General features: G+C 33.8%; 1 protein-coding gene across 1 annotated transcript; it reads left to right on the forward strand.

The window, feature by feature from the left end:
• The first annotated feature begins 12376 nt into the window (after positions 1-12376).
• LOC149231128 (wax ester synthase/diacylglycerol acyltransferase 11-like) lies at positions 12377-15885 on the forward strand. The gene is made up of 7 exons (XM_089376200.1): positions 12377-12577; positions 13228-13815; positions 13898-13970; positions 14903-15036; positions 15150-15362; positions 15457-15594; positions 15727-15885. Exons 1-7 carry the CDS (start codon positions 12380-12382, stop codon positions 15877-15879), a joined length of 1497 nt encoding a protein of 498 aa, XP_089232326.1. The 5' UTR covers positions 12377-12379; the 3' UTR covers positions 15880-15885.
• The last annotated feature ends 211 nt before the right edge of the window (positions 15886-16096 follow it).

Below are 16096 nucleotides of genomic sequence, written 5' to 3' on the forward strand. Positions count from 1 at the left end.
AAAACAAGATAGTGGGTGTGTGATTACATGATTCATATTTCTTCTATAATTCATTATTAGGGTGGGGTGGCTAGCATAGACATAACTCATTCGACCTAGGAATAAGCATTAAGAGTATGAAGTAGATTTTTATGCTTCCATCCCCATTTTGGCTTGCCACTCGCACATACTACATGCTCTTTCACTTAGTGGAAGTAGATTAAATAGAATGAATTCATTGCATAGCTTGTATACTTCAAAGGCATAGAACTATCCATTGGCAACTCTTAATTGGCATGACATTCATTGGAGTTGTAGGTGAGAAAATAGAGGACGATAATTTCAAAAGATGATGTGAGGTAGAATTTTACTATTTTGGTAGGGGGTTTAAGCGGCATAAGATGATGATATTCTCAATTTTCTCAATAGTATAATTTGAATGATGGTGAGAGGGGGATAGTGGAGGGGTAATGGGGATAGTGATAGAGATGGAAAAGGAAACGATAAATCATGGGTGCTACTGTGGGAATTTATGTGACATTGTGGAGGTAAAGTCTTATTGCATGCATAAAAAACCTCTTACTTATGATCCTATTGATTAAACATAAGGGTTAGGTAACAATATTGACATAAAACGTTAGGAGGAATATTAGATGCTTTTGTAGATACTTGTTTGAACAATGCATGAAATTGTAATAGGTGGAGAGGGCTCTAAAGGACTTATAAATGGCTTTAGGAGTAGCCAAAAAAAAATCACCAACCCTTAGCTACCTCCATCATGGATAGAAGTCCCTTAGAATGAAGACCTTCATAAGAAAATTGACCTTTTATTTAACATGCATCCTTGATAACAACAAAACATATATTTACTTATGCTTGATGGAGTTACCCACTTTGTATGATTCAGTGAATATACATAAGTAATATAATTCTTTCTTACCCCTAGCTTAATGGTCCATTTGTTAGCTCACGTCATTTAACAAATGTGTAATATAATTCTTTCTTACCCCTAGCTTAATGGTCCATTTGTTAGTGATTAAACCTCACGTCATTTAACAAATGTGAACGGGCACTTATCATTTGAATCAAATCTTATCATGGATATTCTCTTAGTAGACAAATAATAAGAAAAACTTCTAGCATATAATCTTATCTCAATATCCATCCTAAATCATTATTATTGTAAACACAATTACATAAAACATTGACCACACTTGGTCCCCTAAGACCCAATAAAATGGCGTTGTCTTTATTTTAGTATTATTTTCATTTCTCTTTAGGCACTCTAATCTCTTCCCTCCCATTTAGGATTTTCCTATGCCTTTAATGAGTTATGATGACTCTTGATCCTCATATTACCCAATCAACTAACATGATCCCCTATGACCAGTGCTTTCCTTTTTATTTAGGATTTTCCTCAACCTTTAGTGAGCCTTTGGTTTATTCCCTAACAACTTTAATCAGTTTAATAAAGCCCTCATTCTCACCAACAAAATTACTCAATTTGAATGACCTCATGAGGCGTCATAATTTCTCGAGACACATTTACTATGAACTTCCTTTAGGAATGAGTAAAAGAGTTCTAGACGAGGGGAGTTTTAACTTGGATTTAATTATCCGACAGATGAGTTGAAGTTTCCATGGCTAAGGTTCCATCCATCCAACGACTTTGAACTAATATCGTTTAGTTGAAGTTTCCATGGCTAAGGTTCCATCCATCCAACGACTTTGAACTAATATCGTTAGCCAGGGATCATTTATTTAACCACACAAAAGCTACCCAGGATTTTGAAGAGTCATTGACTAATGGAATTCTAGACTAAAATGTGGATCCTGAGCAGGCTTGGGATTTCCATTTATGGCTTATAGTTTTTCGCATTCCATCGAAAACATTTTTATTTATGATGTATTTATTGAATAAAGACAGCTCCGTTGCCTAAGAACATAGGGAACTTGTAAAACCTTAATTGCAAATATAAGCTCTTGAAAGCATTCACATTGCATGTAAGCGCTGCTATGCAGCTTATTGTGGCATTGCATTTCGTTGCTCCGTCGGTTTGTTTTGTTCTTTGCGCAGAACAGATCTTGGTTTTAATCTGATGTACAGATGATGTATATATTGTATATGTTGCTTCTTCAGCGGGATGCCCTTCTCCTCCTCTGAAAAAAAAAACTATTGAAAGCATTCAAGCCTAAGGCATTTGTACAAGCTTAATCCTAAGTAGAAACTCTTTAATGTTTAGTGCATTTAACTTCCTGGAATGAATAGAATAACTTTGCTGTGATTCAAACATTTTTTTTTGTTATAATTTAAAACCATGATGGTTATATTTGGGATAAAAACAAAACAACAACAACAAAAATTAATGTGATTGTTTGGAAGTTTTTCTAATAGATTTTTTGGCCTATTTTTTCTAAAATTCAGTAGAAATTCATTGAAATCACAAGTTTGATGGATAACCCCAGCACAATATAAGTGCTTTAAGAGTTTTTTAGAATACTGAAACCATATATACAATCAAAATACTAATTTAAATAATAAAAATCAAAATTTCATGGAAACTCCAAAAAAATCCCACTAAAAACAACTCCAATAAAAAATACAATCCTAAATTATAATAATTTTTTTAATCATTTTTTTTTCCAGAAAAAAAAAGCTTCATGATTTATATTAAGAGCATATAAAAGTCCAGATACAAGCGAAGGCATAAGGCCTTTGATGCAAAATATGCAGAGACCTGTTACTGTCATGGAATCAGCACCGCATGAATCTCTGAGATAGAACAAAAATATTGAGTGCATGGCACTACAGAATCTTCAGAAGGAAGGAACCATCAAGATCAAGATATTAAGACTCTGAATTTAAACAAAAATGTCCCCAAGGATAAAGACATAAAATGCCAAGACGGAAATTAATCCACAGAAGGCATATATCCCGAGATTTTTATCAAAATGAAGTCAAGAGACAGACAGGAATTCTGGAAAATATGATCGTTCCTCCACTTCTAAAAGAACCAGCAGATGATGATAAAAAGAGAACGCCAAGAAGGAGGTTGCGCACTCCACCAGAGGAAGGCATCTTAATCATCTTATAAGCCGTGTGTCCTGATAAATACGAAATGTTATTAGATTTCAATAAAATAAAGAAATATTCCAATGCAACACCGCAATTTTTATCAGCTGCATGACCTAGAAAATACGAAATCTTATTCGATTTAATAAACTAAAGAAAATATTGCAATGCAACACCGCAATTTTGACAATCTAAAGGTGAATGCCTTACTGTAGACTTCAATACAATTTTCTGATTCAGTGCCTTTATCGGTTTCATAGAAAATTTTTAACACTTTATGGTATATACCAACACAATCAAAATTACAGCTTTTTTGTTTTAATTTGAACTGAACAACATTTCTGCTTTCTAGATTTAAAACCAGCTGTCGAACGCATTCTCAATGTAAAAGTACAGGTCAAAATCCAGGCCAACACAACCACTTTTCAGGTAGGGTATTTAATATCCTGTAATCGAAATTGCAAACCATCAGACATAAAATCACTTTGGACGGTGCCCAACCTGACCATCAGGGCCTAGAGCAGGTGGGTGCTGGCAGTTTTTATTTAGTAGACTATAGAAAAGTAAATGCTGGCTGACATGCCAGGCATTTACTTTTCTCCCTTTTTTTCCAGGCTGCTATCTCAATTCGCGTGCTGTGAGAGAGAGGGCGAAAGGTAAATGCCTGGCATGTCAGCCAGCATTTATTTTTCTATAGTCTACTAAATAGGGGTTTCCGGTGGGTGCTTACTACTGCCCAACCCTTTCACTGGATCCTTATACATATTTGCATTAATGATGGCATTGATATTTTCGCTGGTACAACATTCATAAATAATAAAGATATTAATATTATTATTATTATTATTGTGAAATAAACTATTTTATTTTATTATTATTTTTAATGTTAAACAGTTTTGGTTAGTAATACTTAAATGTATAAAACATTTATTTGTGGAATAAGATATAAATTTTTTAAATACCATGTTTGAAAAATAATTACATATCTTTTACATGCTAGTTCAGTTTTCAATATAATAACAATTTTTTTGTTTTTTCCAAGTGCAAGAAATGAATGTTAAACATTATAGATTTATCTTTACCACATATCTAATAAGATCAATTTTTTTAGATACAAATTTCTTTCAGAATGCTAAATTGGAAAAAAATGTTTCCATGGTTAAAATGAGCCTTGTCAGGCTAGGTTTGGTAACTCCACCAATTTTGATTTCTCAGGCTAGGTTTGGTAATTCCACAAATTGTGATTCCTATTAAGAATAACTTTAATATATATAAGAAGAGACTCTTGGGATTCATATTTCAAGATCTTTTCATATTCTCTTTTTGTATGTACATATTTACAAAATATTTGCCCAATCCTGAAGAATTAGGTGTCAACATTTCCCCCCTTAATCTTATGGGATATTTGTAAGTCCAAGCACCATTATGAGTCTTTCCATCTTTTCTCTTCCAAGTGCTATGGTGAAGATGTCTGCAATCTACTCATTTGTGGAACAATATCGTAGGTGATTAGCCTTCGCCTCAACATTATGTTGAATCAAATGATCCTTTGTATTGATATGCTAGGTTCAATTATGGAACTTTGGATTTTTGAAAAAATTTATTGTAAAAGACTTATCAATTAGAAGAGGAGTAGAATGCACTTGTTTCTCTTGCAAATATTTAAGAATTTTCCTAAACCACACAATCTCCTTGGTTTCTTCTGCAACTGCCACATATTCTACCTCTATTGTGGAATCTACTCGAACTGATTGTTTGTGTGATCTCTTGGAGACAACTTCTAATCCAAGACTCATAACATAACTGGAAGTAGATACTTCGTTTTCTTATCTCCATCAAAGTTTAAATCAAAGTATCCAATCAAGTTGAAGTCATCTACTTGTTTATATTTGATTCTATCGTCTTGAGTTCCGTTCAGGCACCTTAGAGCTCATTTTACAACATACCAATGACCCTCACAAGGTTTTTGCATAAACCGGGAAAGGTTTCCAACAAAAAATGAAATGCTTGGTTGGGTAATAGTGAGGTAGTTAAGACATCCTATAAGATGTCTATATTTAGTTGCATCCTCACATTCATTTCCTTCTTTGGATGTGATCTTTAAATTTTGTTCCATTGAAGTTGACAAAGGATTGCATTCAACCATGCCAAATTTGTTCAACAAATCTCTTATGTACTTCTTTTGAGAGAGGAATAAAAGCCTCTAATGTTGGGTTACCTCAATACCTAGATAGAAGTGAACATATCCCAAATTTGTCATCTCAAAACCTTTCCACAGTTCTTTCTTTATGGATGCAATCTAATTTTCATTGTTCCTTATAATCAGTAGAGCATCTATATACACCACAAGATAGAAAACTATTTTTTCAACCTTTCTTGACAAATAAAGTTGCATCATCAATATCATAATGTTTGAAATTTAGTTTCAGAAGATGCTAAGTCAATTTCTAATACGAGGCTCACGAGTGCTTGTTTGAGGCCATACAAGGATTTGACCAGCTTGCATACTTTGTCTCTTGTCCCTTCACAACAAATCCTCCTAGTTGATAAATAAAAACATTTTCTTTTAGATCTTCGTTCAAGAAAGAATTTTTACATCCATTTGATGGAGTTTCCATCCATTCTGAGCTGCAAAGGAAAAGAGAGTTTGGATGGTAGCCCATTTTTTTGTAGGGGAAAAGGTCTCCTCATAATCGACCCCTTATTTCTGTGCATATCATTTTTCCACGAGCCTTGCTTTATGCTTGTCAAGTGATCCATCTTCTTTATACTTGTTCTTGAAGACCCACTTCTCGCCAATCAGTTTGGTTCCAAATGGAGGGTCCACCAACTTCCAGGTTCTATTCTTTATAAGAGCATCATACTCTTTCTACATTGCTTCTTTCCATTCATCATGAGAAGAATCTTCTTTGAAGGAAGTTGGTTCGAAATCAGCAGACAAATTTAATTCACAATTATAAGAAACATCCATGTCAACAGTTGAATTGGAGTCATCTACATCACCTCCATTTTTTCTAGTAGAAACTCTCGTTCCTGTCTTTCCACACTCATCAGGATGAACACTTTCAAGTGTCTTGGTTAGCCATTTTGGATGAACTTTCTAATATGGCCCAAGCTATTCTATTGACTAAGATGGGGTTGAATCAAGATTTAGGCTTTTGATTCTCTCAATCACTTCACTCAAATTGTCTTCTTAATATGTGGATGGAGCTTCATGAGGGGGAGAGAGTTCTTCAAAAGGAGATTCCACAGATTGATCTAGGATAGGGATCCTCCCTTCAAGATGTGGAATCTCATTATCAAATTCTTGAAAATGATTTGCATGCTTGAATCTTTCTAGGTGATCAAGTTGTCATTCAGCAACATTGTCAGTCTTGGAAGATTCAATAAGAGTCACATCTTTGGGCCATATAATATTCTTATTTACTTCATCAAAGAGACGATATGATTTGGAGGTACTTAAGTACCCTAAGAAGATACACTTTTGACTCTCTTTCACAAATTTTCACAATTTTTTTTGGAAATTTGTGTTATAACTGTCAAGTTTCAAGATTTTGAGTTCTCTAAATTTTTTTTTAATAATACTCAATCTATTTTCACCATAATAAAAATGATCCACATTTAGATTTTAAATATAAAAAAACAAATTCTAACGAAAAATGACCATTTGCACAAAACAATTGCGTTAATAAACAATGACCCAAAAAAATCTGCGTTCATTAAGTTTGATTCTAATGATGAAGGTACTCTTCCAAACACCCTCTAGCACATAAGAATTGGTGGCCTTTCATGAGAATCAACTTAACATAACTGATAATCAATTCAATTATCATTTCATGCAAGGTACATTTTCGTATCACCTAAATTTGTAAATTAAATTAATATAAATTACATTAACAACGTAAAAAATAATATAAAATATATTGTAAAATGACAATGAATTTATATTAAAAATATAGTTTTAAATTTTGCGTTAGAAATTAGTTTAAATTTATATTAATTTATATTAAAGTTTCATCTTATATAAATAGGGAAAAAATTGAAACTTTATATTTAAATAAAAAATTTCAAATATATAATAAAATAAATTAAAAAAAATTGTTAAAAATCAATTAAAAATATATAACATTTTAAGATAATGAATCAATTATGCTTTCAGGGGTGTAATTTGATTGTTGACGTGCAAATTGAGGTTTGAGGTTTGAATTCTTTGATTTACTATGTGGCTGGTGCATCGGGTGCATATGGGTTTACTTGGGTTTATCTAGAGGTTATACTTGTAGCAGTTAATTTCATGCATGGGTTCACATAGAGGTTATAGTGGTAGCAGTTCAGCAAGAGTGGTTATGGTGGTAGCGGTCAAAATTAACATTAGCAGTCAATTGAGTTTGCCTAGAAGTTATAGTGCACTGGTTAAAATCGATGGTAGTGGTCAATTGAGATTGGATACAGGTTATTGTGGTAGTGCTCATAATTGGTGGTAGCAATCAATTGGGATTGGATATAAGTTATAGTGGTAGTCATTAGAATTGACAATAAGTGTCAGAATTGACCTCACGTCATGAAAGTACAAGCTCAACCCAGTTATTGATTCCTTTAGACACAAAAAATAAAGAAAAAAGAGGTAAAGAACCAATTATAAGCATAAATGTTATAATAACATCATATTATTGCTCATTATTATTTTATATTAAAATCGTTAATTTTATCACTTAAAAAATAACGATTGTCATCATTATTAAGCATTGAGAGGGATCAAATCTCTAATGCAATCCTCCTTTTAGGCGTGGTACTTGAAAAAATGTAAATGTTTACACCTTGAAAGAGCCATTCTCATACTTAATAATATTAATTATATTTATATAAACTTCACATCTCTATATATAGAAATATTTTTAATTTTAATTTTATTTAAACACTGATAATACATGTTGTTATATGTTGTAATACTCTAATAATTATATGATAATTTTATTAATATTAATTATATATTTTGAAATATGAATCATTATTATTTAAATTTATTTAAATTATGAAGAAAATTGAATAAATTTATTATTTTTATTACTCTTTACTTTTTACTATGTCTAATTTTATTGACAATACAACATCTCTCATATTGAGTCGACCTTTAAATGTTTATACTCATTTACAACATTACAACATCTTCCCCATGTTAAATATTTACGCTCATTTATGGGCACTACAACATTTCCCCCATATTGGGTTGTGTAGTGCCCCATGGCGAGAAATCATTGTGTCGAACATGGTCAAGCATTGACAACTTGCTCATACATGGTGAACATGATAAACTACACTCACTTATTGTTAAATATTAACCATGCTCAACCTTGTTCACTCACAGTCAACCATGGTTGTCCATAGCAAATCATGTTCAAACAAGCTTAACAATGGAAAAAATTGGCTAAGAAGTTCAACCATATTCAACCATGGTCAAACAAATGCAATAAAGGTCAACCATGGTTAACACGGTCAATCATTGTCAACATGGTCAACCATATATATTTATAGTTACACATTGACAAACATGGTCAACCTAATTAAACAATGGTCAACTATGGTAATGGTCAACCAACTTAACAATGGTTAGTGATGGTCAACCATATTCATCCATAATTAAATATTGGCAACAATGTTCACCCAATGGTTGACCATAATTAGTCATGATCAAACATGGTTAACAATTTAATCATATTCAACCATGGACAAACTAGGTCAACAATGGTCAACCATGGCCATCCATGGTTAACATGGTCGACAATAGTCAACACAATTAACCATATTCATTTATAGTTAAACATTTACAACCATATTGACCAACAATTAACCATAATTGACCATAATTAACCATGTTCAAATGAGATCAACCAAAGTCATCCATACTCAAACATGGTTGACTCAAGTTGACTATAATCAACTAAGTTAGTCACAGTCAACCATTTTAATCATGCTCAACATGCATTATGCCCATAGTCAACATGGGCATCATAGTTGACTATGGTTGACATGGTTAACATAGTTAACATGGGCATCATAGTCAGCCATAGTTAGCATGGGTCTCATCATGCCAGTGGCCACAATCATCATAAATGCTAATAATCAAAAGAAATCATAGTTACTATGTCAACCATAGTCAAACATGGTTGTCTATAGTCAATCATTTGAGCTAAATCAACCATAGTCAACCATATTCATCTATATTTAAACATTGACAACCATGGTCAACCATGGTCACCCATGGTTAATCATAGTTAACTATATGGTTAACCATGGTCAATAGTTGAACCATATACAGTCATGGTCAAACTAGGTCAACAATGGTCATTCAAGGTTAACATGGTTGAGCATAGTCAGTTAACCATATTCATCTATAGTTAAACATTGACAACCATGGCTAACCATGTTCACCCATAGTTAAGCATAGTTGACTATAATCAACCATGTTCACACATGGTTAAGCACAATTGACCATAATCAACCATGTACAAATAAGTTCAACCATAATTAACCATATTCAAACATAGTCAAGCATAGTGAGCCATAATTAGACATAGTCAACCATATTGAACCATGGTCATCATAGTCAACATGCCCATGGTCAACCATATACACCATGACCCTAATCAACATGGGCACCATAGTTAAGTATGGATGAGATGGTCAACACAGTCAACATGGGCATCATAGTTGACCATAGTTGACATGGTCAACATAGTCAACATGGGTATCATGTTCAATTTAATCAACATGGCCATCATAGTCAACCATAGTCAACATGGATGGCATGTTACCAGTCACTATAGGCATTAGGGTCACCATGGTTAACCAAAAGCATCATAAACATTGACAAACAAAAGTTAACCATAGACAACCATAGTAAACCATGGTTTCTTGTAGTGAACCATAATTTACTAAGTCAAGCATGATCTTTCCTTGGTCGATCAAAGACAAACATGATCAACGATGGTCATATGTGGTCAAGCATCATCAATAGTACATAATAAGGTCAGCCATGGTCAAGATGGCTAACCATATTAATAAATAGTCATTAAATTTAATAACTTAAATAATGTTATATAATAAATTTCATATTTAATATAATTTTAATATTATTTGAAGTCTCTCAATATTTATTTTTTAATATAGCTATATATTAATAACTTAGTAGTATAAGTTTAATATTACTTTGACTTTATATTCTTCACAATATAACTTTAATATTGTTTGCAATGATATTAATAACAAATATCATCACAACATGTTGAACAATAAACAGTGTTGCAATGAGACGAATAACAAATGTCGTTGCAATGTGAGGAACAATAAATGTCATTGCAACGTGATGCACAACAAATGATGCCATAATTCGGAGAACATCATATATTATTGCAATTGGATAAAAAAAGATGTATAATGAAACTACCAAAACCGTTGCATCCATGTTTAACTAAGCCAATGATGACCTTTCCTTGGTTGACTAAGATGAAAAAGGGTCAACCATGGTTATATGTGGTTGACCATAGTCAATTGTAGACAACAAAATCAACCATGGTCAAGATGGCTAACCATGTTCAACTAAGGTCAAACATAGCCAAAACATGATCCATAATGAACTACATGGTCAACATGGTAAAGATGGCTAACCATGGTCATCAGGGTCTACCATAATCAACTATAAGTAAATGCTAACAACCATGGTCTACCATGTCTAGCCATAGTCAACCATTATTGAATAGGCTCAACCATGGTCAAACATGGTCAAGTAAGCTAACCCATGGTTAAATACGGTCACCAAGTTCAATCAAGTCAACCAAAACATGATCCATAATGAATTACATTGTCAACATGGCTAACCATGGTCATCATGGTCTACCACAATTAACTATAGGTAAATGCTAACAACCATGGTCTAACATGTCTAACCATAATCAACCATTATCAAATAAGCTCAACCATGGTCAAACATGGTCAAGTAAGCTCACCCATGGTTAAACATGGTCACCTAGTTAAACCATAGTCAACTTTGTTCAACCATTTTCAAACAAGCTGAACCATGGTCAACCATGTTGATCCATGCTCAACAACAATTAACATAGTCAACCATGGTTGACATGGATAACCATGGAATACTATGTTCACGGTCAACCATAACTTCACTATATTTAACTAAAGTCAACCATGTTCAAACATGGTCAAGAAAACTTAATAGTGGTCAAACATGTCACCAAGTTTAGCATGGTAACCTTGTTCTATAATGTAATAATATTATATTATTACATTAATGATTGACCATGGTCAATCATGATCAACCTCATCAACCCTCTGCAACCATTAAGATAACATTAATATTACATTAATTTCAACATTAATGCAACATTAACAATGGTCAAACATGGTTGACAAACATTAATGTAACAATGTTCAACATTAATGTAACATGAAAGCATTTTTACATTAATGGTTGACCATCATCAAACTCTTCAATCATCACAAATCAATTCTTGGCAATCATGATTAACTATTGTCCAATAATGAACCATCATCAACCATTTTTAACCATATTAAACAATGTCAAACATAATCAACTGTGATCTACTAATCAACCCTAGACAAGTTAACCATCAACTAGCAAACTCATTTCCAAATTAATGAGGTTGCCAATCTACTTACCAACCAAAATGGTAAATAAAGTAAATAAACACATATCAAGAACATTCTTAAAAATATGGTTATACTAATGATACGTAATTCTCAAATAGGAAATAGAGTCGACATGGCAAAAGTAGCATTGATCCAAGGACCCATATTGCTTATCTGTCCCACGGGACTTCGAACTGAATATCATTCGCTATGTACAACCGAAACCTGTGCTAAGGATTTTGAAACGTCAACAACTGAAGTATGGATTTCAGGGGGTAAACGTGGACCTTCATATAACGCGATACCTTTCAGAAAGGTGCTTAAAACAGAAGGATTACAAATGGCGTAGTTAGATTGATGCAACCTTTATTATTTTCCTACTCTGGATTGAGTTATCGCAAAGATTTCCAGAGACTTTAAAATAATGATTGACAATGACTTGTAATTAGAGTGACCAGTTACCTGTCCACCTAAAGGACAACACCTCAATAAATTGTGCACATGGATAATTAAATGATTTCTCAGCGACTATGCTTTCTACCGGGGACGTAATTGAATAGCTCATAACTACAGCAAACCCCTCAAAACACTATAAGAATGGTTCGTGTTTCTATTTTTCTTTGTACGATTCGCGTTTCTATTTTCCTTTGTATCATGGGTCTAAGTATGCGTGGAGATGGCGAGGATTGGGAAGGACAAGGACAACCAGTACACCCCGTCAGTCATGCTCTTTCCATCCCGCCCTTGTCTGTCTGCGTAAACGTTGTATTCGAATTTGAAGAGCCCATAACAGATATCTCTCGGGCCAAGAAAGTCATCGTCAATGCACTGTTGCCAAGGAACCCACATTTCTCTTGTGTTATGGTTACTACTCTCTTCCTCTTACTTTGAGAATCAAAATTCACTTTATTTGTATAATGGTGCAATATCTATAGATCTCACATCAAAAATCTTATAGGTATTATGTATAAAGTTTTGTTGTTTTTGTTAAGTAAAAATAAGGTTTGAACGTTTTGTTAATTGAATGTATTTTAGCTAGTTGACAGAATTTAATGATGATATTTCAAATCAAATTCAAATTTTATTGACATGATGTATGACTAGTTGTATTTGTATTCTTCTATTCGAAGCTACTTATGTAATGTTTATCTTGACTATATATCTTTTTCTTGATTCTTGCCATTAACTATGTACTTCTTTCTTGATTCTGGATAAAGCCAAGAGAAAAATTGAGATGTTTTGATTTCCTAGTCCTTTATGTACTATATAATCTATATTATGCTCTGTTGAGATATTAACCTTATTGTCAATTTCATTATCTGTTAGGTATCATAGTCAGTTTAGATTTAGTTAAGTTTAGTCGAGTGCTTCCTCTGTAACTTATTTAGCTGTTTTGATTTGAATGATGAAAAAGTAATGAGCTCCATTTTCAGTTTTTCGCCTCTTCATTTCTTGTCATGCTATATTGTTGTTTCTGACATCTTGGAGTTTTGTGTTGTGTAAATTTTTGTCAGAAAGAGGACGACCGAGGAGTCTTGCGATGGCAGAAAACTACCGTGAACATAGATGACCACATTTTTATCGCAGAATTCCCTCCTGACCAGGAATCATACGATATCTGCGTGGATGACTATATCTCTGAAATGGCCCTCAAACCTCTCGATCAGTCACGTCCTCTCTGGGAATTACACTTCATGGACTATAAAACTACCAAGGCCGAAGCTACCGTGCTGATAAAGGTCCATCACTCACTGGGAGATGGCATTTCTTTCATGTCCACTTTGTTTTCTTTGGCCACCAGAGTGGACAATCCCGATCTTCCCCCGACATTTCCAACTGCCAAGCGTAGTTACACTAAACCCATGGCTACCTCAAAGCAGTCCATTGCAGCCAAATATTTTCAGAGACTATGGTACCTCATGATTGCAGTATGGTACACGCTTATTGATGTGACAAGCTCTTTGCTGAGAACGACTGGATGGATGGCCGATACCCAGCTCCCTATTCGAGGACCTCCGGAAGTCCAATTCATGCCCGTTGCTCTTTCTTCTATCACTTTGAACTTGGAAGACATCAGGCAGATAAAGAATTCTGTGGGAGGGGTATGTGATCGCCATATACTTCAACAGTAATTCATATTTCCTGACTGACAGTATACTCACACCTTTGTTATATGCTCTGCAGACAGTGAATGATGTTGCAACAGGAATAATTTTCTACGGCATGCAACGTTACTTGCAGATTCACCTGTCAGCTGGTAGTAATTCTCATAATTTTTTTAATACTTTTTTTTGTTTGCGGAAACTTGGGGAAATCGGGTATGCTCCCTTTTCCGGATGGATCGGCATTAAACTGGGTCTCTTGATGTTGAAATATTAAATGTTTACTTATTTGTCATTTAAGTGGGTCTCTGTTGATGTTGAAATATTAAATGTGGGTCTTTGTTGATGTTGAAATATTAAATGTTTAGTCATATTGGTAACACTTAGTTGAATTAGGTCAAAGAATTTGGGGAAATCGGATATGCTCCCTTTCCGGATGGATCGGCATTAAACTGGGTCTCCTGATGTTGAAATATTAAATGTTTACTTATAGGTGTTACTTTGTTTGTCATTGAAGTGGGTCTCTGTTGATGTTGAAATATTAAATGTGGGTCTTTGTTGATGTTGAAATATTAAATGTTTAGTTATATTGGTAACGCTTAGTTGAATTAGGTCAAAGGATTTTGGTGGGGGTAAAGAAATAATTTGTTTGGTTTTGAGGGTTCAAGTTTTCTTAGATATGTTGTAATTATATTGGTAACACTTAGTTGAATTAGGTCAAGGGATTTTGGTGGGGGAAGAAATAATTTGTTTAGTTGTGAGGATTCAAAGGATTTCGGTGGGGGTGAAGAAATAATTTGTTTAATTGTGAGGGTTCAAGTTTTCTAATTGGTAATTTTTTTAACATTTAAAAATAATTATAGTCACAATCCATCTTTCCCAGTTACAGATTTTCCCAAAAATTATTTTTCCCATTTAAGAAAGAAAACATTCTCATTTTGTCTATATGGTAAAAGTAGCTGAACTTGAACTAATATTTTGAACTAGTCAATATGTTAGTAAAAGTAATTGAGCTTTGAACTAATCTCTTATATTCATTTCCTTTTTTTTCTAGTATTCATTTGTTCATTTTTCTCATTGGATGCAGTTGAAGAAAAAAGCTTACGAGATGCTTATGAAAAGAGATTTGAGCCTCTGAAAGCCTCTGTTATTAAACAATTGAATAATTCAAGAGTCACAGCACTGTGTTTGTTGAATACGAGAGTTCTGGCCGGTATACAGGTTGTGTACTAAACAGTCGACCGCAGCTTTTCAAATTAATTTATTCATTCTGTACGAGTTTTTGTTTGGACGAGATTCTTGATGAGATCTGATAACAAAGTAAATTTGTGCAGAGCATAGAAGAGATGTTGAAACCCAAAACTCAAGCGCCTTGGGGAAATCACTTTGCTTTCTTGCATGTGCCTGTCCCTATCATGGGAAAAGTAGGGAATCCTCTGGAGTTTGTGAAAAGGGCAAAACGTATCATAGATAGATATAAAATGTCTTTAGCAGTCTTCTGCAATGCAGCCATTCTGAGATGGCTAGCAAGATTAGAAGGACCCCATGTATGTTCTTCCATTTACCAAAAACTCGTTTAGTTTATGATAAAAATGTTTTCCGGCATTCTCTCAATTCCCACTAATGATACGTTTGATGCAGGCAATTATGAAATCTTTATACAGCACTGTTGTCCATACATCGATGATTATATCAAATATGATTGGCCCAATGGAGAAGGTTGCAATTGATGGGAATCCATTAAAAAGCTGTTCTTTCTTTGTGACTGGCGCACCTATAGTGAGTAAACACACTGCTCAAACTCCTCTCCATATTTTGCGTGAAATCAAAGCAATAGTTTGCATATGTCGTTGAAATCCAACTGTTTAGAAAGTTGTTTATTGATAGATGAAATGGCATTTCTTCGTGCAGTCTCTGTATGTGTCTATTTTGACGTATATGGACACTCTCAAGGTCCAAGTGATAGCTCCAAAGGATCTTATCGAGGTGAATATGTTGTGCAAGTGTTTCACGGAGGCCTTTGAAGAAATGAAGGAGGCTTCCACCCATGGTAAAGCGTTGTGAAAGGACGCGCATACTAGGCCATGGGAATGCAATGCAATTTTTTCCATTATGTCTTCAGCCAGATTTGAAGTGGTCAAATAGCCATGCTCTTCATGCTTTTATTTGTTTATGTCTTTGTTCACGAGTAATAAATTATGGTTTTCAATCAATGTTTCTGTTTTCTTATCGAGCAAACGAGTCTAATCGGGTTATAAATCAGTTTTTTTAATTTTAACAT

Source organism: Pinus tabuliformis, chromosome J (assembly GCF_031772625.1).
Source record: "Pinus tabuliformis cultivar Carrire ecotype Pingquan chromosome J, CPIR1, whole genome shotgun sequence".
Taxonomy (NCBI): Eukaryota; Viridiplantae; Streptophyta; class Pinopsida; order Pinales; family Pinaceae; genus Pinus; species Pinus tabuliformis.

Bases quoted from the DNA above. Each gene is read 5' to 3' on its own strand.
- LOC149231128 (XM_089376200.1), top strand. From the start codon at position 12,380: ATGCGTGGAGATGGCGAGGATTGGGAAGGACAAGGACAACCAGTACAC. The intron at 12,578-13,227 runs GTTACTACTCTC...AATTTTTGTCAG, and splicing joins CACATTTCTCTTGTGTTATG to AAAGAGGACGACCGAGGAGT. The intron at 15,037-15,149 runs GTTGTGTACTAA...AAATTTGTGCAG, and splicing joins GAGTTCTGGCCGGTATACAG to AGCATAGAAGAGATGTTGAA.